General features: G+C 37.7%; 1 protein-coding gene across 3 annotated transcripts in view; it reads left to right on the top strand.

Annotated features, from left to right (window-relative positions):
* The first annotated feature begins 1,203 nt into the window (after window positions 1-1,203).
* The window catches only part of MBTPS2 (membrane bound transcription factor peptidase, site 2), a 36,767-nt gene continuing 12,103 nt past the window's right edge, over window positions 1,204-25,867 (top strand). The window contains exons 1-10 of one of the 3 annotated variants that reach the window (XR_013946449.1): window positions 1,210-2,077; window positions 6,436-6,584; window positions 8,279-8,417; window positions 12,282-12,385; window positions 14,904-15,031; window positions 18,614-18,732; window positions 19,708-19,888; window positions 22,354-22,448; window positions 24,406-24,601; window positions 24,732-24,796. Coding sequence is in view for 2 of the 3 variants with exons in the window: in XM_080579748.1 (XP_080435874.1) it covers window positions 2,003-2,077; window positions 6,436-6,584; window positions 8,279-8,417; window positions 12,282-12,385; window positions 14,904-15,031; window positions 18,614-18,732; window positions 19,708-19,888; window positions 22,354-22,448; window positions 24,406-24,601 (1,186 nt within the window). In the remaining variant the exon portion in view is untranslated. Of the gene's footprint in view, window positions 2,078-2,155; window positions 2,424-6,435; window positions 6,585-8,278; window positions 8,418-12,281; window positions 12,386-14,903; window positions 15,032-18,613; window positions 18,733-19,707; window positions 19,889-22,353; window positions 22,449-24,405; window positions 24,602-24,731; window positions 24,797-25,867 lie in introns of those variants that run through there. The other 2 variants (XM_080579748.1, XM_080579749.1) reach the window with 2 other exon arrangements.

Below are 25,867 nucleotides of genomic sequence, written 5' to 3'. Positions count from 1 at the left end.
GGGGACATCCCAGAGTTGTCTGTGTCATTGTGCAAATTCTATTTTGATTGCATGCAGGGCTGAATACATTTCATGTAATTCTTCTGCTTTTACATTGGAACAGAATCCTTTCCAAAGTTCTCATAAGGCGTCAGTTAGCAGCTCCCACCAAAGTGTAATGGCTTAAGGACAATGGAAAATCTGGAGCTTGTAGGAAAAGCACCTTCAAGCTGAAAGACAAAGAAATTCACCACATAGAGAACAAAGAGAAGCCAGGTATGTATTACTAGTTCTCACGCAATCTAAGGGACTGGCCAGGGCTGGACTCCTATCTTACAAATGTAATAAAATCTAGATTTTGTCTCCCCTTACTTCCCTGCTTGACCTACCCACCATGTCCCTCACCAATGCTACGTTATCAGTGAAAAGAAGGGAAGCAAGAAAGAGCAATGAAGTTCAGAGCTGAGATGCTTTTCTTCTTGCTGGTACTGGTGAGTAAAGCTCCCACCAACAATTTTGTTAAGGACAGGGTGAAGATGCATGTGCAAAACAAAGAAAGAGCTGAAAAAAATGAAAAAGTGGCTGAAAAATGGCATTAAAAACATTTAAATTCTAGCAAAGGGAGGGCTTGTCTTATATTTTGATTCGATGCACAGACACTGGCACAGCTCTTGAAAATACAACTTCTACAGAGCTTTCTGTGTGGAAGTGCAGGTTGTGGTTGGTTTTATGAACCTTACTCAAAACAGCTGTCCCACAGCACAGTCTGTGAACCCACATATTAACACACTAGAGCTGAAGAATGGATGGAGTAAGCATTTTTAGTAGAGAGGTGTCATTCTGAGTAATCTTTGAGAAACTGAGGCCAAAGATATTTTATCTGGAGCACGCAGGGAAAGGCAGAATGGAAGCCACCATCTGCAGAGGGCTCTCCCACCACTAGTGTCTTCATTCCTGAAAAATCTTTAGAAATAATGGGAAAACTGAGGATATGATGGTACTTTTTTTTTTTTTTTGAGGGGGGGTGTAGGTTCAATTTCACAGTTTGTATAGGCAAATAAATACAACTTTTCCTTATTGTTCACCAAATCCATGTACTTGTTTACCTTTGGTGCTCAAACCCAGAGTTAAAGTATTTAAACTAGGGAAGGCCCAAAGAATCCAAATTTTATGACGTGACCTCATGGCACGTCTCATTCCTAGTAAGAATGAGAGCATGCCTGAGAGCAGCGAGGGATCAAGAGAGGCACAAAATGAGAGAATTTGTATGATGGTGGGAAGTAATATAATGGTCTGGAGGGTGTTTGGCTGGAAGGCACTCACAACCAGCCTCACAAAAAGCTTTATTTGTGTCATGAAATTTGTGTTAAATTATTTCTGGAGGCAGTTTAGTAGTTGAAGCGAACTTTATTACTCCCTTGTCAGGGAAACGCTTCCACGATCTCCTTGAACCCCACCATGGCAGAGGTCTGCTGTCCCCCGCCATTTTCTTTATGGTTCTCTGGGAGCTGCGCTCGGGAGGTCCGCGCCCGACCTTCAACAGGCAACGTGAAGAGACCATGCGAGCACATCACTGTACCTCTTCACGAAAATAAAGAAATAAAAGAAATAAAAAAGAAAGAAAGAGCTGAGGTAAATTTAGAGAGGGCGGGGCCGGCCGGGGCACGGCCCTCAGCGCTGGGGGGGAGGGGCGGGGGAACGTCCCCCCTCAGTCAGGGTGGGGCGGGGCTTCCCGTCCCATGGCCCCGCCCAGTCAGTGACAGGCCACGCCCACATAGCACATGGCACCGCCCACTCCACCCCTGCCGCCATGCGCAGGCGCAGTCAGGCCCGGGTCTCGCAGCGGCGGGCGGGGCACCGCTGAGCGTCGCCTCGCCGTCACCCGCCCCTCTTCCGACGCGGTGCCCGGAAGCGTCCGTGCGGGCGGCGCAGCCGATGCACAAAAGTTCCGGGACGCCTTTAGTTCCGGGGGGGGGTTCCTCCGTCCAGAGCCGCGGCCGCCGTCGCCTCGTCGGGTGCCGCCATGATCCCGATCCCGGTGGTGGTGTGCGTGCTGGGGGGCTGGTGCGCCATCTACCTGGCGGACACGATGCTCAAGGTGAGGGCTGCGGGCGCACAGCCGGGCGGGAGCCCCGGGCCTGGCTGAAAGGCCCCCCCCCCCCCCCCCTCCCCGGGGACCAGGGGCAGGAAGAAACCCTCCCGCGTTTAATTTATAAATGTGCTCTGCGGAGCTTGTGTCTTACGGCGTTTCTCTAAAATTTAGGTTAAAAGTAATGTGCGTTTCCTTTTGGGCGCTCTCAGTTTACTGGAAAAAAATATCAGCGCCCTATGGGGCTACCTTTCAACTAAATAAGTCTTAAGAGGGTATTGTCTGTCCTTCAAAGAATTAAATCCTAAAAGAGCATTATCGGCCTCATCTTTTTCCTCCATGTGGAGAAGGAAAGGTTTGAAACCAAAATATGCCCCTGATATTATATTTAGGAATGCATAAACCAAGATATGCCATCCGTGTGTCATTATAGCCAGGAATGCATGTGTGCGCTGCATGAGTTTCATTAATTTTTTTATTTTTTTTTAACGCTTGATATCGATGTGAGATATGGATGGAGTTGCTTACTTTGTATTCAAAACAGGACTTGTGATAGTTAAATACGAGGAAAATACCAAACGAAACATTCAATCTGTAATTCCTTCGCTTTTTGAAATTTGCATTACAGTCCAGGAACTGCATCTGCTTCTGCTGAGTGTAAATAGGGCTTAGCATTATTTCAAAGTAACAAATGTTCATTTTGTCACTGGTGTAAAATACAGGAAAAAATGTTATAAGGAAAGCTAAGTTTTGGGTGGTGAGGAAACTTGAAAGATACGTAGCTCCCCCTGCTGCTAATTGTTATGGAGCAAACAGCTCAGCAAATGATGAAAGCTATTCTTGTCAAATATTAGCCTGTACATTTTAATGATGCAAATGACAACAACAATAATTTATTTGAAGATTTTTGAAATTTCATTATACCAAGTGAATATTACATATTATGTTGAATAAGAAAGGGGAATGGCTGGAATTTTCTAGCAGGCAGGAGAGTCCAGGAGTTAAATTTTAACTGTGATGTTTAACTAGAAGTTGACGAAGGTAATTAATCATCAGGAACAAAGTGTAAGCTGTTGGGTTTCAGCAGATTTATTAGTAGATCTGATGTCAGTACATCTCAGTGGTAAGTTTCATTGTGAGTACCACAATCAAAATAGAATTCGGATTAAATAACCACATTTATATAATTAGGAAACTCATGTTTGTTTTATTGCTAGTACTCTTAATCTCCCACCACACTCATAACCCTAGATTGCTAACAACTGTAGCAAAAGGTAGTCCCTGCTTAGATCGCCAGTTATTTAAAATTTAAGTACACCAAAACGACACGCAGAGCATGAATGAAAAATATTAGAGTATTTTAATTTATTTTTAAAAATATTTTTGGCAACAAAAGTATGTGTGCTATAACTTGCAGTTGATGTTTATTCTGATAATTCGTTCAATGTTGAATGTCTCTTGCTCAGTTTTCTCTCATACTGTTTTTCTGATTTCCAACGTTTTTGGGTGGGAGTCTCAACCCTTTCAAACTCTTTGGTGTGAAAGGAGGAGCTGTGTATATAAATGTCTTTTTGCACAAATAAATTAACATAATATTACTTGAATTACAAAATGTATTTGCATTAGCAAATCAGCAAGGAATCAATGTGGGACTTGGAAATGTAAGCCCCTCTTGTTGCTCTTTACTGAAGCACCGATACAAAAGTTTCCCAGTGAAGCTTGGGTCTTAAAAAAGGGAATCACGTAGGCAGACCCCTGAATTCCTGCTCCCCAGCATGCTAAATCATCCCATTTCATTCTGCCTGAAGGATCAGGGATGTGAAAAGGGTGGAAGGTTGTCCCTCCTTCTGCTATCAGAAATAAAAGATGCGTTAGGCGCATTCAGTCAAGGTTAGCCTTCAGCTTTTAAGGTCAGGAAGCTGAAATGGTTCGGGGCTCTTGAACAGACTTTGTCAGCGCGAAAGAATGTTAAGGGCTCCTGCTTGCTGGCAGACAGTTATGGAGCTCCCAGCGTATTCAGCAGACATTCATTATTTTGAAAGCTTGCATAAATAAAAAGGGTATTGCTTTTATAGTAAAATTAATATAACAAAGATCACTTAGAGCTCAAGCTAAAGAAGCAGAGCCAAAGTCTGTGGAGGGAGCTTGAAATGAGACATAAGGCACCAACATACTTCATACCAGGGAGTGAGGGTGCACATGGCAGTGGGGTGATCCTATTGGGCTCAGGGCAGGAGGACCAGAAGTAGAGCTTTTTAATGCATTTTGCAAAGGAATGCAGTCATTTACTTCTTTGTATTAAAGGGATGCCCTCATTTAGTGGTTATGAACACCACTTACTCAACTTTTTTTGAGAAAAATCCCAAAGGAATATTATTTTTGGTGTCTTTTGGCCAAAGTATTGGTCAGTAATCTTGTATTTCTCATTAAGAACTGCATATTTGTTTATGCCTTGCTGGTACAGTGGAGCTGTGGTGTGGTTGCAATGAATTGATGGGATGCATTGGTGGAATTTCTAGGGGAGAAGTTTCTAGGTTGATTTCGTATGTGATAAAGAGAACAGCTATTTTTGAAGTGCCAAATTTCTGTTTCCAGTTCTAACATTTGTGAGTTTTTTTTGTTGTTGTTCGTTGGTTAGTTGTTGGTTTTGGGGATCCTGTGTGAATAGGATATGTTTGTTTCCTTAAGTCCCAAAAGACGGATGTACTTAATGTTGTGCATATTTTTGCTCTTAATTATTCAAGATTATGCGAAGAGGCATTTTCTTTGTTTCTCTGGCTTACGTATGATTTGTAAAAATGTAGTATTCTTTGTGGTCTCTTCTGTTAAAGCTAGGCTAGCAAATGCTGATATGGTTGTGGACAACGTAGTGATGTTGTAGGCAAAGACCAGCGCTGACTAGTGGATGTGTTATGATGAAAACTTTTATGGTGGTCCTCAGCTGACTGAACAAAAATCTAGTGAAATCAGTAAATTGAAGAAGGAATTTATGCATAAACTTATGGGTAGGAAGGATAAAATGGTGTAATAGGTAATAAATGAACGATGAGCAAGTGGCTCTGGCATAATGGAAGGCTTTTTTAGTGCTCAAATTTTAATTAATTCAACAAAATGAGAAAAGCTATGGCTGTGCAAGATGAGCTGCTTATTCCCCACCATTGCTGTGGAAGGAAAGGAGGAACGCAAGGAACTTGGCGAGTTCTAAATTTGTTTCACCAACAGCCAGGAACTTGTGAAGTTCCTTCTGGGGGGGCAGAAGGGAGCCCCTTGTGAACTGCGCATTCCTGATGTCTTCAGTAGGTGCTGCTGCTCATAGGGAAATTCGGGAACGATGCTGTAGTTCAGACAGCTCTGAAGACTTGTCTGGATTATGTCAGACACACTCCTGCCCTGGGAACGGCCCAGAGTCAGAAGGCTCACAGCTCTGGTACGCTTTTCCTCAGCTGTGAATTCCTCCTTCATCTCTAAGGAAAGCTGTCCTTCAGCGGGCTTTCTGATGCTAGCTTCCATGAATTAGGCTGAGTAAAGACTATTGAGAAGACCACCACCACATACTATAAAATAACAGTTGCAAAACTACTTCTTTCGGCCTATAATATTGGATACTGCTGCAGTAAACTATTAATTATATAGTCCATAGGTCACATTCATTGTAAAGGCAAGTTCTAAAGAGAAATCTTTGGAATTAGCAGGAAGGAGTTCCAACAGTATCTTGAAATGCTGGAAAATGATCATAGTGAATGAAATTGTTGCAATATATGTTGGTAATTTTAAAGTCTATTTGGCTTTTTGATAGTGTGATCAAATATTTCAGATGCTCTTAGTCATTGAAATAGTAGATTCATTAGTCATTGAAAAGTAGACCTCGTTTTTACTCTTGCTAAATAATACCCACATTTCTGATCCACATCTCACCAATGTTAGAAATAAGCTGGTGCCAAAAGAAAGCCAAAAGATTGTGTTTTTCTTTGTTGTAGTTTTAACTTTTAGCTTTTACATTTACTAAAATGTAATTGCATATAGAAAAATACCATCAGCAGTTCATTCTTTAGCCTTCTGACCAGGCAGGTGAAAATTACGGAAAGTGATTTAACACTAGGAAAGATGATACAAGATTGTAATTGCCAAATTACACTGGATGGCTGATCTCTCTTCCAATCCTAAACTTGTGATTTGCATCATAACAGTGGTGTAGCCTTTTTGTATTACAGGTCACACCTATATATCAAAATACAAATAATGCACAGGACATGTACTTGAAGTTACACGTCTGTCTTTATATAAGTGGATCTGATTTGCTGCTTGGCCACGTGATACAGAATCTTCCTGAAAGTTTTGGGTTAAACTAACTTTCCATTGTTTTGCAGTCATCCAGCTCTTTGAAGGCATCTTATGAAGACTGGTTGCTGACATATGGCTTGAGCATCTCTCCTTTTCACATGCGATGGCAAACAGCTCTCTTCAACCGCCAGTTCTACAACTGGGGGAGATGGAAACCCAGATTTCTCTATTTATGGTATAAATTCATGATTTTTCTTTTCCCTCAAATACAGAAGCAGCAACTATCACCACATCTGTGCTTTTCATCCTTAAAAGTGGAATGCCTAGTTGTGGTTATTTCTATAGGCTAAGGATAAAACCAACCAAACAGGGTTGCTATAAAGGTATTGTGCCAGCCCTCTGCTAAAAAATATACAGCTAAATTACATATGGGGATGCTGTAAAACAAGACATCTACAAACTGTATTTTTACCTATGGTTTGAGCTACTCATAGCTCTTAAGTATGAAGATATTACATATAATACTCTACAGAGGTAGATCTGAAAGCAGCTTCTCGTATCCCAAATCTGCCCATTACTGTACACTGAGCTCTCCCCTGATCACTAGAGTTTACAAATTATTCAGAGACAGTTGTGCCCCTGCTGCCAGTCGTTTCCCAGACATTCAGCAACTGTACCTACTCAGAAGGACATTGCTCTAGTTCTGTCTTTTACCTACCTGCACCTTTCCTTGCGAAGATTGCACAGACTGCTGGTAATGGGTAAATAAGGTGGGTGGTTAATATGGATGCTTTTGGACTGGTTTAGAAAATTATTGGTGAATTGCCTCCCTAGTGTTGTTTTATATCCACTCTGAAAATAACAATGAGTAAGGCATGAATTTCTTTTCATTTCCTGTATTGCTACCATTAGTGAGATAATTGTGAAAGAGAAGTCTGCTTCATGTTGGTTTCTCTGGTATCTAATGGTTTTACTTTGGTTTTAAGTAGTTCTGTATCAATCACAAATTTTTAATGTGTGTAATTTATTACAGTATAATGTTTCCATCGGTCTCTTTAATTAGCATTACAAGTGCATATTGCTTAAAATAAAATTGCTAATTTCCAGTGAGCCTTATTAAGGATGGTAAGAGAACAATTATGTGATCGTGAGAGGAAGAAGGACTGGTAGTGAATTGAAATGTTGCAGCTACAAAATAGACTTTATCACATCCTTCAACTATTGAATAGTGTAAAATAATAATAATAATGGTGAATAAAAGTTTACCATTAGGTGGACTAAAGTAAATTGAAATGATTTTTCATGCTGATTTTAATGAAATATGAATGGGTGAGAAGAAGAATGTGTTTTAAGTAATTGATTTTAATCTGGTCTTGCATTTGTACCTTTTAATTTTTCTTCTTTAAAGAAGTTTGATTCTCATGTATTGTTCTTTAGCACTTTTTATTGCTGGTGAGGAAGATGCCAAATTTATTGAAAAAGCTTATATAAATATGTATGCCACCCCATCACTTGATCCAGATTTCTAAATATGTGATGGTGTAGTGCAACATGGTAAATTATACATTGTAAAGTTATGTTTTTATTCATAGCTAATGGCAAGTTACTTGTGTTGGGTAACTGAATAAAAAATAGAATGCACAAGGACAGCATAAAAATATTTGAAGATGAATCGGGATGTGATTTGGATATCAAACACTTACTAAATACGGAAAATATTATATATTATTAAATATGTTACTAGTATATGTTATTAGTGTTATTAGTTTCCTTTAGCTAATATTTACTTACTTCCTTGTTGATGCATGAATAGTAGTAGCCCCGGGTAGGTTTTGCCCTGTGAGGTTTGTGTGCTAAGTTAAATACCCAGAGAATATGCACGAGCTTCCTGTGCCTATGTATTACTAAACTGTTTGCCTGTCTTTGCAGGTTCAGCATGGGAATGGTGTTTGGTATAGTTGCCATGTTTGGCTCTGTTATTCTTCTTGGAAAGACACTGATGCAGACGCTGACACAGATGCTAACTGAGGCACCAAAAGCCCAGAATGATCGTATGCTACAAGTTGTGGTAAGTGATCTCTCCTCAGGTCTTCATTTGAGGGCTGTGAGCTGATACTAACCAACTTCTTAACGGGATATATGATACTTAAATCCTCCCGTGCAAGAATAACCTAACTGCTAATATTTGTTTAAATAAAAAATGGCTGGTTTGTTACCAGCCTTACAAATGAAGGGTTGAGGTAGTAAAAGAGGGGAAGACGAATGCAAATATGTGAAAGAATTTGTATTAAATATTCTCAGAAGTGAGAACTGGTCAGCAATTTTGAAAAGCCTTAAATTATCATAGTACTAAGAATACAAAACAGCAATAAGAATTTATCTTCTCTGGGCCATGTGATGCCATGCAGACAATGATGGCCTTGAAGCCTGCAAAACAAGTCCATAATCCGCAGGAAGAGAAGAGTTCTCCTTCATTTATTACAATACAAAACATCAGTTGAAAAGGAGAGAAATGTAAAGAGCTTTGTGTGATTGTGGAAACAAAGATTCATTAGTGAGGAGATTGTATATTTTTGGATTGTTCAGAGACCTCTGCCTAATTTACACTGTGAAATTGAGTGTTCTGTTTCTGACAGTATCTAGTCAAAGGCCTAATAATTTATTTGATTGTTTCATGGATTTCTGATGCTGGACACTACTGTGTTTTAGGAAGAAATGTAGTTTATAGAATGTGAAAGATTGCAAATACTGTCTTTATGTCTTACAACAAAATACATAAGGCAGTAATGGAAGAAGTATCATTACCCTTACAACAGGTTTAACCTGGAAAGGTTCCTAGCTAACCTTATTTCACCAAGCATGCTGTCTGGCCAGAATGTGTGGTCATTTTCCAGGAAAGCAAAAAGTCCTATAAGATTGCTCTGCCTTCTACCGTATGGCTTAGAGCAGTGGTACCCAACCATTTTGCTCTGTTGTACTACTCCGCTAGTGTAGCAAAGAGAAGTTGGGAATTGTGTGCTGCCTTGACAGACCTTCCCATAAGTGCTAAATTGACCGTATGCCACTAGACTTAAATAAATTGCATGAGCGTGAGCAGCCTGATCGTTAGCATGTGTTATAAACTCAGTGCATTTGGGATGGTTTGGATTTGTTTCACATACGTAGGGTGAATGCAGCAAATGCAGTATGTGTTGGCAAAAGCGGTAACCTGGGAGAGAACTGCTGGTACTGCCACTGTTAGTCACCTGGTTTACAACCTGCTCCTGAATTATCTCCAGAAGCAAGCAGGAGTGAGTGGGAAGTCTTGGTGTTATGCTGTGTGTCTAGTAGAGCACAAATTGAACATGGGACTGAAAATTTCTTACCTGCCAACAGGGTCCATTTTAAGCATGTGTGTCTATTGCATTCCAGAATAAGAAATAGCTCTCTTATATTTTCATTTTTTGAGATCACTACATGAATCCATCCACTTTTGTGATGCCAAAGTAGTCATTTGCAATACTCTGCTCTTCTGTGGAAGTGACATAAATAAAAGGTGAGCAAAGTGAAGATGAGCTTTAGCAAGTAATCTGGTGTGAACTGTAACTATGAAAGCAGAAATGTAGCACAATATTAACAATTTCAATGTGGAATGGATTCTGCGATGACTGCTCATTGGCAGTACCACTGCACTCAAACCAAGGATAGATCAGTACTGAAAGAGATGTATTGTATACAGATAATGTAGTGTCGTGTATGGAGATAAGGTTACTTCTCCTAAGCTGTGAGAACCTGTGTGGTTCTCTTTCTTTTGTTTCATTTCTCAACGGTCACAATCCTGTAATTCTGCATTCAAAGAGTTTGAGTATTCTATTGACCGGAATGTGGTAGTGTAAGTTGACACTAAAAGTGACCCAGATGTGGTTGCAAAGAAGTGAAGAACAAGTGAGGAGGACCTTCTCATCATTTAAATTAGTCATCAATATGTTTCATAGTTAATTGACTGCCTTGGAGGAGAGAGAGCATTTTTTTTGTTTTGTTTTTTGTTTTTTAATTGTTAACTGTGCTTTAGCCTTTGGCATGAATCTGCTTAGCCTTTATTCTTCATCTTTGGAGAAAGGGAGTTACGCTTATGTTTCATTGATTTAGATTTTTGCACCCATCCTCTTTTTTTTTTCAGCCATATACTTTATTCAGAATACCCATCTGCAGATAACTGAGTTGTTTTTCTTTAGCTTCCTCCTCTTGTGTTGGTTGCCTGTTAGCAAAAGTGGGGAAGAAGCAGATCAGTTATTAGGAAAGGACCTTTTTTTACTAAAGGCATTTCCAGAAGACCATGAAATAAGAGGTGACAACGCTTGTTAACAAAATACTGCGTGAATTCTTCATGAGAGTTAGCTTCCTCTTTAGGTGTGTCGTAAGCTAGCTTCTTTGACATGATATGTGAAAGCACTCGGTGTTTTCTAATGTGATACAGTCACGGTGGTATTGCAATAGAAACTTTTGCTATAGCTGTCTGTCCTCCCACGCTCCTGGAGCAAAGAGCCACTGAGAATGCCAGTTAACTGATCTATTATTAATGCCGCCAGCTAATGCTTTAATGCCAGCAATGGAAGCCTCACGAGTGAAGAGCAGCTGTCTTCATACAGGGAGGTACAATCATTGTGCCAGTTAAGATAAGTATATTGGTCACCATCACACTCTGAACAGAATTTGTGAAATGATTCAGTGTAACACTAGTGAAAACAGTCCTCCAAAGGATTTCTTTTAGTTAAATTGTCTCATCAAGCTGTCTCAGGGTTCCTCATGATAGCTGAATGCACATAACTGAGCAACAGGCGGGACTGAATGAAGGTAGGGTTGAATAGGGTCTGCTCAGTTGTATCTGATGCCCAGAGAACAGCAGCCAGGAGCTGCAGCCTTTTGTGTCAGACAAGGTCATTTTTAGACAGTCTTACAGGCAGGTCAGAAATGTTTGCCCATCGCATCTCTTTTCTGCCACTGGATCACAATTCATGCCATGTGCCTAGCAGCTGTTAGCACTGGGGTGCTCCCTGCCTGGAGCGTGGGGAGCAGCAGGGACAACTGTCCCTGAGTCAGCAGCAGGTCTTCCTACTGCAGCCCCAGCAGCTGAGAGGAGGTGGGAATTGAGCAGTCCTCCTCCCTGTCCCATGGAAAGAGGGCAGGCTTCCTCCTTCTGACTTGTGACTGACTGCTTTGGAGCCTGGCTGGAAGGAGCTGTTGTCTCATAACTAGTGCAGAGAAGAGCTGGGGAGCGGTGGGAATCCACAGCAACAGGAAGACTGGGGGGGCTGTGTGTTATGTCCTACATCAGTTAAAATAGTATCTCCATTGCAAGTGCTTTTTTTAATCTTAATCTGCTATATGCAGACTGCCAAAGCTTGAACAATAGACAGAAGTTACTCTTTTTTTGATCTTTTCAATTTGGGGTGGTGTCATGTTTTATAGAAAGAGAGAAGGGAGACTGACAATTCCAGTTTTAAATGTATTACAGTTTTGTTTTGTTTTTTTTTAAGGGTGGATCTCAATAACCACATGACTATCTACAGGGTATTGTAAACTACTGCTCACAGTGCCAAGCCTGTCTCATTTTAGTTGAAGTCTGTGTATGTTTTTATAAACTTCTGGAGCTTAATATAGAGTAGGGCACACTCTGTCATGGTTGTGGGGACTGAGTAGGGGAGGGAAAAGGCTTTTCACCTGCAGAGCTTTTCAACCTTCAGCAAAAGAATATATATTCAGTGTATTTTAAACTATGTTGAATAAACAGAGAGAAGAGGTACAAACCAGTAGTGCTGTGTGTGTGGCTCCTGTTGTGTTGGTGGGCTGAGAAAGCTGAGTGAGAGCAGCAAGGTTAGAGGCAGGATGATTTGTCTTTGTACCTCTTGGTTTCCTAGTGTGTTTTGTTTTGTTGTCATGCCCACATGAACAGGTGCCTGGTGTAAATTTGCCTGTCAGCCAGCTGACCTATTTCTTCTCTGCAATCCTCATCAGTGGTGTGATACATGAAGTCGGCCATGGGGTGGCAGCTATTCGGTAATACAAACTACTTTTCTCTTACTATGTGCCAAGAAAGACTAATATTCCAATTACAGGTGAACGTTGTTAGCATTTCTTCAGTTTATCTAGGGAGTCTGTTTATTCTGTATTTCATAGCTTCCTTAGATTTTAAGTCTGGAAGGATGTACAACAAAGGACAGAGTTTTAATACAGTGCCTATTCTACTGATCATGAGACAGGACTTCTGCTTTGTAAATATACCACGCTGCATCAGGTTTAAAGTAATTCTGCTCATAATTGATCTTGTTTTTCATACAGTAATTTCATTTCTGCAGCTGTGGCATTTGAAGAGGACCTGCATGCTATTGTAGAATGGAACTTTAAAATAGATTTTAAATTAGTTTGTTTAAACGCAGCTCATGAAGTAGCATCTGAACAGCAGTAACTCAGTCAAATGTGATTTGCCCTTATTAATCTCAGAGATGTGTTAATTTTGATCATGGTTGAAATTTTTAATGTCACTATTAACTGTGATGGTTACTTCACAAAGATGTTATTTGATGATTAGTCAATTACTGTTAAACGACACTCCAGCATAAGAGGGTTAAGTGGTGGTTACCAGAACTGATATTCAGGTGTCCTCCACGTTTCCTAGGGACATCATAGGCATTATTTGTCCCATGGGCACGAAGCCCTAAGCTGTTTCACTGATTTTCTTGAGAATAAGAAGTCATGACTGCATTTGAACCTGTTACAGCCTGTTTTATAGCAATGAAAGTTCTCAGTCAAAGGAGTGATGTGGGACCCTGTGTGTTTCATATACTCTGTTTGTCTTTAAGCTTGGTTTCTGTAATATCCAGTGGGTGTTTTTTTTTTTATGGAGGATGAAGCTCTTTGCTCTTGCTCATCCCATGACAGGAAGAGACAAGAAAATTTCCTTTCTCTTACAGTGCCTTCATGTGCTGCTGGCTAACTGCAGAGAATCCAGGAGTAACTATGGAGCTGTTTTTAACCAGAATTAATAATTCTTATACCTTAGTGGTATGATACTTTCACTCAAGATCTGGGGCAGTGGCTCTGAATATTCAGCTTTGGGTTATGTTTTTGTTAAAAATCGATTCCCATCTATTTCAAGGAGAAAAAATTGGATTGTCCATTGTAAAATTACTGTCAATCAAAATTTGGGAGATTATTTTTTTTTCCATTTACAGCAACTTGCTGCTGCTGTTTTCTCCTTGTCATTTTGTTGTGTTGTGTTTTTATGTTTTTGTTTTTCTCCTAGTACAGATTGGGTCTATAGTGCTGTTAAGGTCCATCCTCAGGCTTTACTAAATAGCTGTGCTATGGGAGAATTGTATGATTATTGTATATAATAATAATATTTTCTGGTACATCATTTCGACTCCCTACATACTTTCACCAGCTTCAGTTCAAGGTAGTATTGGCTACAAAAGCATAAAATACTCGAGCCTTAGCTTAGTCAAGGCTTATATCAAAAAAACCTTTTTCTCCTTCCCTTTATGCCTTCTACCCAAGTCGTGAAATCTGGCATGGGCAGGAGATTACCCTTGCTATTCTGTAGTAAGGGCAGTTTTTATGAGTTACCTGCAGAGAATTCATGTATTACTTTGTTCTGATTTGTTTTGTGTAATTTTATGTCTTCTCCTAATTTTTTGTCTCCTTTTATTATATATGTGCTTCATTCTTGCAGCTGGGATTGTATGAAAAGTGACTAAATATAATGCTTTGCCCAGTGTACTGTCACAGAAAAGATATGAGATTAGCTGATTTATTTGCAATAAATGTCTTGAAACGTGATTGTCATGCCTTTACAAGTCCCTTCTGAAATATCTAGCTTCGTAAAGTCTTCACGTAGATATTCCAAAAAGTGCCCTTTAAAAGCAATTGTGAAAACTCTGAAACTGTTATCTATATGACAGTGTCAGCTACTAATATATTTAAATAGCATTTGTCCTTTTACCCTATTGACTTTCAGATGACATTTCCCTCATTTTTGTAAGTTTACAATTTACTATGAATTTCACTTAGGACAAAGAGAGAAATGATAAATTCCAGAAATCTCTAAGTATTCCTGTTAAAGGAAAGGCATTGCTTTTCCAGATAATTTTTCACAGATTATTTTGAAATTTCAATAATAAAGGTTGCCATTTTTTACCTAATAGACTCCCCCAATGTTAAAATATGTGCTACAATGTATATTACTTAAAAGCAGATTTTTTTTTAATATTTCATGTGTTATTGCCAGAAGGCAGAAAAGAAGTTGAACTCTAGCATTTGTTTTTTACCAGCCTCATAAATGCATGTTATTTAGAAGTGGCAATTAACGCAGAAAATATCCTCTAGTTTATCTTTCCATCCTTCATGTTATGAGGAGTAACTTAATTTGATAATTGTAATTTTAATTATTCTCATAGTCAAAAATGTGTGCTATGCAAAATCTCCCAGTTTTTCATTTGTTGTGTGCAATAACTGCTCTTCATTTTTCTTTTCTTTTTCATTTTTTTCTTTCTTTCTTTTTTTTTTTTTTTTAAAGAGAACAAGTACGATTTAACGGATTTGGGATTTTTATCTTCATTGTCTATCCTGGAGCATTTGTTGACCTCTTCACAACCCACTTGCAGCTGATATCACCAGTCCAGCAATTAAGGATATTTTGTGCAGGTAATAGTTTGTGCTCTTATTAAATCTCTCCTTAGCACAGTTACTTATTCTACAGGTATCATTTATAAATCCTTGATAGAGGATTGAAGGTTTAAAATGAAGAAGCATAAAAGCTTCTCTTCACCTAAAGGTGATCCTTCTGCTCTGAACATGAATTGTGATGTCAGAAAATCCTTTTGATCATTGTCCGTATTGTGCTGTCTTCTGGGGGAGATAAAGCTGTTTCCAGGAACATAAATTAGTACGAATTTCCTGACTTGAGAAACGTTTTGTCCTAAATCAGACTCAGAATAGTTGTTCATATGGTTGGGGAAAAATGGGGTTTCTGACCACGTTTTCCCACTATTATAAGCTCTCATATCAGCTGAGGTGCAGAAGTTCCTTTAACTTTCTTTGCATATCATACGGCTTAAATAGCGAAACATCGGAGCACAAAAATAAATAAATAAAATAAATACTCAACCAGAAGATTGGTGGTGTGAGAACATGACTTGCTGTCACAGGTGAATACCCTTGAGCGACCACTACCATCTTCTGCAATAGGAGCAACCTATTATGTGATTTTCAACAATAGCTTGAGTGATTGTCAAAAAAGTCTGAGTTACATTGTTATATAGGTGACTGTATTTTGGCGATGCTATCAGAACGAAATAAAAGATAAAACACAAACATCCAAAGAGAATTGCAGCTTATAGCTCCAAATAAACTTCCAAGTGGTTTTGATTTAATGCTTTTTGTACTAAAAATTCCTTGGCTATTGGGAAGCAGAGCTCAATTGCTGTGCAAAGCTAGACTGAGACTGTTATGCTTCCTCAATTGCTTATATTATTGACTTCTAGAGAAAAAGGGGCTTCCCAACCTATTGAAATAAAGACAGAAAAAATAACATTTTTGTTTAGTTCTTGATACTGACGATTTTCTGTTGCAGGGGGCAGTAGAAAGCAGCCAGCCTGCAGTACTGTGTACGTGGTAACACTGTTTATTGAATATTATAACTATACGAAATTATAAAGAGTATTTTAGACTGGGCATACAGAAGCATTTAGCAAAGCTTATTTTCAGGTTTTCATAGATCAGGTAAATGAAGATAAATGCTAGGTAAGTAAAGGTATCTATATTCCAAATACCGTAATGTACCAAAATCATTTGATGCAATAGGCTAACTTTTATGAAGCCCTTTTTCTCAAATTAGTCAATTTCCATTTTCAGCTAGTGTGAACAAAACCAAAAGAGAAGACATAATTTTCAAAATGAGTTGTTCACTTACATTCCTGGGAAATGATCTAGAAAGATGAGTTTATAAGCTGCAATAGAAAAGAATTGCTTTCATGGCTCTGATGACAAGTAAACACCTATAATAATTTTTGGGAAACCTGATAGAGGGAATGCAAGGTAGGAACAAGCACTTTGCAAGGCTGTTTAGCGTTAATGGCTTGTGATCAATTTGGTATAACAAATACATGCAGTTTTTACAGCTAGTGCTATGTGTAGTTTAGTACGAGGATGTTTGAGGTCAATAAAATGTGATATTTGGTAAACTGTACTCATTTATTTTTTGTCAGAGCAGTTGAATGAACCTATTACCAGATCTTCAGTGTTCTGAAGATTTGAATTTACAGGGCAAGTTTTTAGATTTTTGTACTGTAGCTACAAGAAAGAACTAAAAGAACTAGAGTAGAGAACCACACTGAATATTCCTTTTATAGTCCACCTGTACTCTGGAGTTTAAACAGTATATTTGTTGTACAGCAGATGGCATCATGAGTTCAAGAATAGCGAATGAGACTTGTGATGTTTTTAGCCTTCACTGCATGCCTAATAATTAAAACGTGCTCCTGTGCAGTCCTTGCTTATAATTAGTTCAAATATATGTGTTATTTTTGAGATTATTTTTCAGATAATATTTTTCAAAATGTTTTGTCTTTAACAGAAAAAAGAGCTAAAGATTTTCGAAGCATGATTTTAAGGTGTTTTAAGGGCTGTGTGAAGTGTGCCTTTTTGAATATAAAGAATTAAATTTCCAAGGATGAGGCTGTTCTAGCAAAATGAAATTGATGGTATACTCATCAGTGTGCCTCAATAGGTATTCTCATTTCAACGCTGTTTATTTTTCTAGGGATTACCTGGGATGAATTTGAAGCCTTTCTATTTTAGACTTTTCTGCTGTATTCCACACAGCAAATTGTGTAGATTATTGTATTAAGGCCCATGTTTTCCTAGCTATTGGAAAGCATTTTTTGTCACCCTCCAGCAGTTCCATCACCTCTTTTTTTTATTTTTTTTCCCTCCAGCTTACTCTCTCTAGTGGCCACACTGTTGCAAGGCAATTTTGTTTCTGTCTTAGATTTTTATACTTTGTTAAGCTGGAAAAAATAAAGTTTATTTTTAAGATAAAAAGGTTCAAACAATTAAGTTCAAATATTTACTTAATACTTCTGTTGTACTTGTGTTTGTATGCACATGCATGCATTTGTGTGAGATAAAGTTCTTCAGCATTCAATTCTCTTTATCTATCTAATTATCTTTCAGTGAGATATGATTAAAAACTTACAGAAAGAGAAATCACTTTAAGAAGTATCTATTAGTGGAAACAGCAACAAACTCTTATTTAAAGTACTCCAAAAATGTTTCTCATTTCTACAGCATCAGAAATGTAAAAGACTGGGTGGCATGTGAAGATGAGCAGAGGAAATAAGAGTCTCACGTGTTATGACTGCTATATTATATACAGTGCAAGAAAAATAGGCTTAATATGTTTTTAAATACATTTATTTCAGTTCCTGTCCTGTAAGTGTACTGTAAATATAGAATTGAATCAAACCATCTTAACAAGATGAAGCACTGTAAGAAGGGAATAAGGAGTATTCGATACTGAAAAATTTTCCTGCATGGGTCATAGAAAATGTTTGTCCAAGAGCACAGAAGGAATGAAAAAATTTGTATAGTACTAGATGTTGAAGGAAGGCAAGCCTGCCTTAGGCAGAGGTTTGTTTCATTCTGTGGAGAACAGCATACTGTAAAGATTACCCTTAGAAATATATTGGCAAAAATAATGTTAGGAATTGCTGATTGGTGAACTTAGTTTCTTGGTGTGGTTTTACTGACCGTCTTGTAAAAGAGGCCATTTTTCAAATAATTTTCTAACCTTGTTTGGAATATATACGTGTAATTATTTTTATTGATACAACAGGAATAACCATGAAAAAGTATCAAATGTCAACTAAATTTTAAGCTTCTTGCTGACAAACAGAAAAAAAGCATTCATATATAAGCCCGTTTATTAAGATTCTTCAATTCGACAGTTTGTTGTGGTAGAAGGTGACAAGTAATACATTTCTTTCCACTAGTTTTTTAATATTTATGATTCTTGACAATTGTGTGGATAGAAGCTGTAGCTTAAAATTGATTCAGAGGCTCGTATTTTCTTCAGGGTGCCCTGCCATGAATTAATTTTTCATCCATTCTTATAGCAATTATTTCAGAAAAGTTAATTAGAAGTTAACTGTAAAATCTTCTATTTCAAAAAATACCTTTTTATTAGTAATATTAATGTTTTATTTAGAAACTTTTTTTCCTTTTTAGGAGTGTGGCATAATTTTGTTCTTGGTGTTGCAAGTTTCTTGGTTTTGTTTCTGCTGCCAGCCATTCTTTTCCCTTTCTATTACACGGGTGTTGGGGCACTTGTCACTGAGGTAACAGAGGTAAGAAAAGTTCTTTACTGATTTCATATTATATGGTTTGTGATTTGAAATGTACCCGAGTCTGTTATTTTCACAATTAAATTTGGTTGGTGCAGCACTCTTCAAAATCTAATATATTGTGCTTTTTGTCTGCTTGAAGTTGCCTTCTCAATCTTATGTTTTTTAGTGTTAGTAAATGAATGGATATGGCATGAATAATTACAGACTGCTAAGCATAGTATAAGACTATTTAGATATTTGAGATAACTTTGCAGGCTTATTTCTTTGGGGTTGTTTTGTTCGTTTGTTTTTGATTTGATTTGATAAGTGCTGGCACCAGGTAAATCTACTCAAATGTGCCTTATGACTAGCTTATTTTTATCTGTTTTTAATGTTAAAGATTATTCTGATTTTCATGCGTCTTTGGTCAGCTGGAAGCAAAGCAGAAGTAGACTGTTGAGTTTCTGGAAAGGACTGATTTTTTTCTGACTTAATCAAATACGGAACAGTTGAAGAAGAGCAGAGCTGGAAGGTCTCAGTCTTTCTTGGGTTTAAAACCAAACTGCTATAACTTAGGAAAAGAATGACATTTATTGTGCTTTATACTTACGACGGTATAGGTACACCCTACTTTGATGGAACATTTAGGGTACCAATTTACGTTTCTTCAATTTGAAATGATAGGAAAAAACACATTAACTTGTATGAAAATAATTGCTCAGATTTGAAGAGGTCCCTTGAAAACACTTGGAAACTTGCCCTTTTTTTTCCCTTTATGCACTAAATAAATTATTCTTCATGGAGTGTGTTGTTTTTGTGATACTCTTATCATCAGTGAAAATAATCAGAGTTCTAGTGGAGCCTAGGTTTTTCTGTTTCTCTGAAAATAATGTCCTAACCTAAACATTTCATGGATGTTCAGCATCCATTAAACTGTAAGCAGATCCTTATAGTTTCAACTATAGCAACGTGACTGACTTCAGTGTTTCTTCTCAGGATTCTCCAGCCAATGGACCAAGAGGTCTCTTTGTGGGGGATATTGTCACTAGTCTACAGGACTGCCCAATCCATACTGTAGAAGACTGGAATTCGTGTCTGGGAGATATTTCACAGAAGTCACAGATCGGCTACTGTATAAATACAGCCACCCTACAACAATTAAGCTTTCCAGCTAGAGGTATGATTTTAGGTGCTCTCTTTGTTATTTGTTATAATTTTATCACATCTTAAAGACTGCTTTGGATTTAGGATTTGTTAGTGGGGACAGACTTCTCATTGAGTCTGTTGTCTTCTCTTCAGCAGTGACCAATATGCCATTCCTTATTTGTGAAATAAAAAGTGGGGAAGGGATGGATAGAAGTTCTCTTGTCTTCCAGTCATCCTATACAAATATTCTGTATGATCTGAATAATGGAACTTGCCTCTTTTGGGTATTGTATAACTTGGTTATTAGCAGTAATACAGTTATCTTCTATATTTTTAGTTCAGTTCCGTGGATCAAGTCAGTGATATTTTGCAGCTGTAAATTCCACACATCACCTTACTGCTTTGATTAGCGTGACATTACAAATTGTGTGGCTTAACCCAATGATGTGCTTTATTATGGCCACTTCTTGTGATGTTTCTCACTAAAGAGGTTTTGTGTTTCATATGTTTCTTCAACTTCACAATGTCTTTGCCAGTTAACTTAGTTTCGTCTGGACTGCACATATTGCTTCTAGAAGTCAGTCTGTTTCTTTCTGTTTTCATTTATACATTAGAGTGCTGTTGCTGTAACAACTTACCCCTGAGAAACAACAAAAAAAAAAAAAAGTGAACTGAACTAAAACAAAAATTAAGTAGAACAAAAATGAACAGTCAAGTTAAATTGGCTGAATGTCTTGCAACATGCCCTACAGCTCTCCAGAGTTTGGTTCATGCAAGCATCCATGGAGACTGAATTCCAAAGCTAAGGGACTGCAGCTGAGCAAAACCTATATGATTCTCGGAGCTTGAAAATTGACAATGCCATTTTTTCATCATACTGGGACAGATGGGTCAGGCAGCTCAAATGCCTATATTTTCGATGCATTATAGTTGTCATGTGAGACTGAAAAGGTAATCTTTTGATTTTTTTTTTTTTAATATGTAAGGAAAGTAATCTTACAGCTGGAACTAAAATAAATACTTAAACTGGAAACTAGTGGAGTATGGGTAAGATCCTTTTAGATATTTAAGAGTTTGGATAATCCTTCTGAAAATGAGGGCAACTCTGGAAATGTTTACAGCTGGGCTGGGATGGCAAGTAAGAACCTATTCTTAGATGCCATAGCTATACATTCTGAGATTCTGATGTTCTCTGATATGTAATTTCAGAGTAATAGATAATAAAACTGCATATTGTGCAACTGAACCAGTCCTGTTTAGATCGGAATACCAGGGACTTAATACTAGAGACTTAATATTGCATCCCAGCTTGGTTTGCTGTATTGTGTTAGCAGCCCATTGTCCCACTGCTGCATTCTAATCAGACCAGTCTGCCTGCATTTTCAGAGCCATAAGCCTCCAGCAGTGAGAAATATTCCTCTGAAATTAAATGAACTCTTTTCAGTCTCTAGCAGCTGTTATTTGTCAAAACCGTGACAGTTCACAACTGACATAAATGTAGAGTATCAGTAAAAATATATATAGCAAATGGACCCTATCTACTTGACAATAAAATAAATGGAGAATAAAATATTTGAGTATGAAGCTAGACAAAAAAAACAATGCTCCAGGGATCTTCTTGAAATTAAAAAATAAAATAAAATAAAATTCAGTGCAGTTCATAAGGGAACTAATTTCATGGTCATTCACTATTCAGAAATATATGTTGGTTGCTTTAGGGTACTTGAAGGAAGGATTATATGGCACAGTGCTTACACCTGTAAGCCTCAGGCATAAAGCTCCATGTTAGTGGACTGCAGTTTATGCAGTGATAAATCAGCAACCAATATGTCAAGCATGATCTAACTAAGGAAGGTACTGCAATGTTGCCATGACACAGATTCTTACAGTAACTATTCTTTTAAGTTGTTCTTTTCTTTGTTTGTTTTAAAAAGCTGTTGCTGTAGAATGTTAGGTTGTATTAACAGTATCCATGGAAGGATTCTGCACCACACTAGTTAACTGGGTTTTAAAACATCATTTATTCACTGCTGCAGCTTTCAGTGCTTGGAAATCTTTCAAAAACTGAATCTTGTAAAGGCTTTCGTGTTTTAAAGAGGACATCTTGAGTCTTAGTTATCTCAATAGTCAGCCAGTGAATTCAGTACAACAGTAAGTAACAAATTTCTATGCTAGCCCGTAATGCAAGTTGGAGGCAACAGCCAATTATTTTATTTATTTTTTTTGTAATTCATAATGCTCATAACATGGAAGTAATAGATCTGCCAGATCTCAAGGAGATCATTAAGATGAAAAAATCAGCATGTGACATGTTTGAAATCTGTGTTCTTAAAGTGGTGAAGTTTATTTTTAGTTGTGACTGAACCACAAGTAGAATCTGTGAATTACTGTAATTCTTGAAAGCTGCAGAATGGTTGTTCTCTTTTATTCAGAGACTAATTCAAGAAGTTACTATGCTATAATATCATTCTTTTGATCTATGCCTATGTTCTTTAGTCTATAGAAGACTCGATGGCACAGTTGAATGTTGTAGTAACAACAGCCTCACAGACATTTGCTTTTCATACAGCAATAGCTTGGACAGCCATCTGGTAAGTTACTTAAAGTGCTAATTCTGTTTGGTAAATATGGAATTGTTTAAATGAAACTAGAAATATTTACCAACATTTATGCAGCATGCTCAAGTGCTTAAGAATACCTACAGTTTGTATTAAAGGTTAATATGTACACTACTTTTCTCATTTACAGCTTACAAGCCAAAATACTAGTTATAATTTTTCCCATGATTAGTCAAGGAGTCTCTGGAAGAACCAGAGAAGATTTTATACCCCTCATTTTTTAGGCAGAAAGATACTTTCCTCATCTTCACTATTTGATGCAGAATATTGGTGAGGAAAAAAAAAAAACAACTTTTGAGAAGTTAAAATTGCTTATTTTCCTTATTTCAGTCTTTGAAGGTAATGAACACTACAATGAAAGTAAAGTACTGGATTATCTGTTCAGTTATTTTTTGTGAAGTCAGCAGTGCTGTGCTGCTCACTAGATAAAACTTAAACCATGCAAGACAAGTTCCTAGAGATTGCCTAATTTTTTTTTTCAGTAAGGCCTCTATTTGATTCCTTTTTCACCACATTGTTTTTCTTTAGCATGTAGAAACATACAAAGTTTACCAGCAGGATTTTGTGTTACTCTCTTTAAAATATAGAAATGTTTCTTAAAACATATGATCCATATTGACAGTGATGGAGTATTTTTAATAGTTCTGTTTACAAGAACAAAGAGCACAAGTTTGAACTGTGTAAACTTTTCTACACGTGCCAGTCTGTTATTGTTCTAACCTGTAGGATAGATACCTAAAGAAATAGAAGTGTCTGTTACTACATCTGCTATATTTACAGATTCTTTGTAACAAATACTCCCAACAAAAAACAAACAAAAAACCAATATCCAGTTTGTGGTATTTAGTCACTGAGAACTGAGCACAGACCAGCAGTTCATTTGAAATATGACAGTGGCTGGTAACATCCTGGCGTTCAGCAAGCTTTGATAAACACTGCCCTACTGAGCTTTGACATTCTTAAGCTCATAGCTGGTACTTAGGAACAGCGAAGAAATAAAAGCATCCAGAAGCCTGTGACCTTCAAATGTCCTTGGCATGGCTGTGAGTTTTTGGACAATTATTTTAAATAGTTTTTGCAGTGCTACACAGCAATATTTGAAAATGTGCCCCTTCCCACTAATTAGAATAGAAGATCTTGTATTGAGGTTAATGGAGTGTATGACATGTGTGCATCTATAAGGCAGCGTAACTGTCAGGCTAAGAAGCAAGAAGGTCCTCTTTTGTCTTTCCTAAGGCAAAAAACAGATGAAGAACTTTCCTTGCTTGTGTTTAAGAACAAAAGCAAAATTGCCATGGAGCTTTTATGAGAGACATGAGGGGAAAAACAATTTCCTGTTCCTTTATGCTGTTCTCTGCTTGGCCTGTGGGGAGCAAGAAAGATCTGGTCTTTCAGCATGCAGAGAGTGAGTGAGTGTTACATAGGTAGGACCTGGGACATAGCACTGCACCGGGTACTGTGTTCATCTAGTTCAAAATGGTCACTTCACAACCACACGGTCAGCGCAGGGTGGTTGGTTGCTTTCCTGAACAATGAAAGCAACCTGATCTTCAGCCTAATCAATGAAAGCTGAAGTTTCTTAAACAGATAAGTCAGTTGTACATTGATGAAGGCTCTGTTCATTAGAAATCACTGACATACATGTAGATGCCTTAATACTTGTTGTGTGTCTGTAGTTCTTTAAAAAGTTAGCTTTTATTTTGGTACATGCATCTTTTCTACATTCCACTAAAAATGGAATGACAGGTTGAATGCATATCAGGTAGAGGTTCCGTAGGATCTGGAAAAAAATAATCGGATTCCAGCTCTTTGTGGGCTAGTAACATATCAGTGAAATCTTTGCTTTAAAAAATGAATAAATAGTACTTTTATTTCTGATCTGTTGGAAAATACCTTTAAATTTGACAATCTTTTTAAATACCCTTTGCAGTATGCCTGTCTACCAGCACGAAAAGTTATCGAGGCCAGCAAAGTTTGTCGAACCAACATGGACTGCCAGAAGGACTTTGTTCCAAGCTTTTGTGTGACTCCTTCTTTAGAAAATCAAACAAGGTTAATCAGGGTAAAACATCCACCCCATATTGACATGCTGTTTGTAGGACACCCTATGCACCTACAGTACACAGGTTCGTATTACTTATTAAAGCAGTCTAACAAAAGAGTTCTAATATGGTTTACTTTTCCTGGCTGCTTGAACAAGGTCTTGGAGCGCTTGTCAGTTAACTTATTTAATGCAGAATCCATTTCTTGTTACAGCCAGTGGAGAGACATGGACTACTCAGGCCTAAAATGAAATGTGCACAGTGCAGTGAGTTACAAAGGTAATAGAAACAATATGTGATATGAGATAGTTGTTTATTCAGAGAAGTATAAAAGGGCTATTCCTATAAAAGATACCGTTCAGCTTAGTCATGGGAAACAGACACCTGTATTTTGCTAACACATACACTTCTCGAAATGCTGTTGCGAAATCTCCAGGGCATCTTGCTCCAACGCCTTTCCTGCAGTATTAGCACGACTGCTTGAATCAATAATATCCAAGTATGTATGACAGATTCCCATGACTACTAAACCACAAGTACAATCACAACATAGTTTTTTCCCGATTTTTTTTTTTAAGTGCCCTAAATTAAATAGCATATAGCAGTTTAGTTCCTTATTTTGAAGTGGATTATGGCTTTCCTTTAGACAAGATTTTATCCTTGAGTCAGATATACAAGGAAAAAGTAATTCTCTTGGAGCAAGTACAGGAAGAATTAACAAACTAATCTTCATGCCTACTTAGTAGCTTGAGTGGCAGAGTGAAAATGAGCTTCAGAAGGGCTTAAAAAAGTATTAAGTGTTAAAATACTGTCCCTTTCTGTAAGGAACTTGTCTGTTACTCAGACAGCTCTACCTCACAGGGAGAGGTTTTGCTTCAGGCATCCTGAAGTATCTCCTTAGCAAGGCATTATGCTTTTCTGAATTAGCATTGGAATTTAGTACAAAAGAGCTTTAGAAACAGTGATGAAATCTGGTTGTGTAAATCCTCTAGTGTTCTTGCATAAACATATCTTTTGTTAATCTGCCAGTCTTTATCTTTCTGTGCTGGTCTTATTTTGATACTTCTTGAAAAATCAGGTTATTTATTTCTACTTCTTTGCACCATAAGGCCATTTATAAGCATAAAACAGGATTTCTTCACTTGTTATTTCTGCCTTTTTGCCATTCAGGAAGAAAAGCATTGGTCAGCTGTGTGATATTAACACACGGTTCAATATTTGGTGACATCTATTCCATATGCAAGAATAATTTGTAAGAATAGTATTTGTTTCAATGTTTGTTTTAAGTTCCTTTTCTCAGCCCTCTAGTTTAACAATACATATCTAGGTATTAAAGAAGAATTGATACTG

This window comes from Anser brachyrhynchus (genome assembly GCF_964034855.1).
Source record: "Anser brachyrhynchus genome assembly, chromosome: 1".
NCBI classification, from domain to species: Eukaryota; Metazoa; Chordata; class Aves; order Anseriformes; family Anatidae; genus Anser; species Anser brachyrhynchus.
This window is presented reverse-complemented; position numbering and strand designations above follow the sequence as displayed.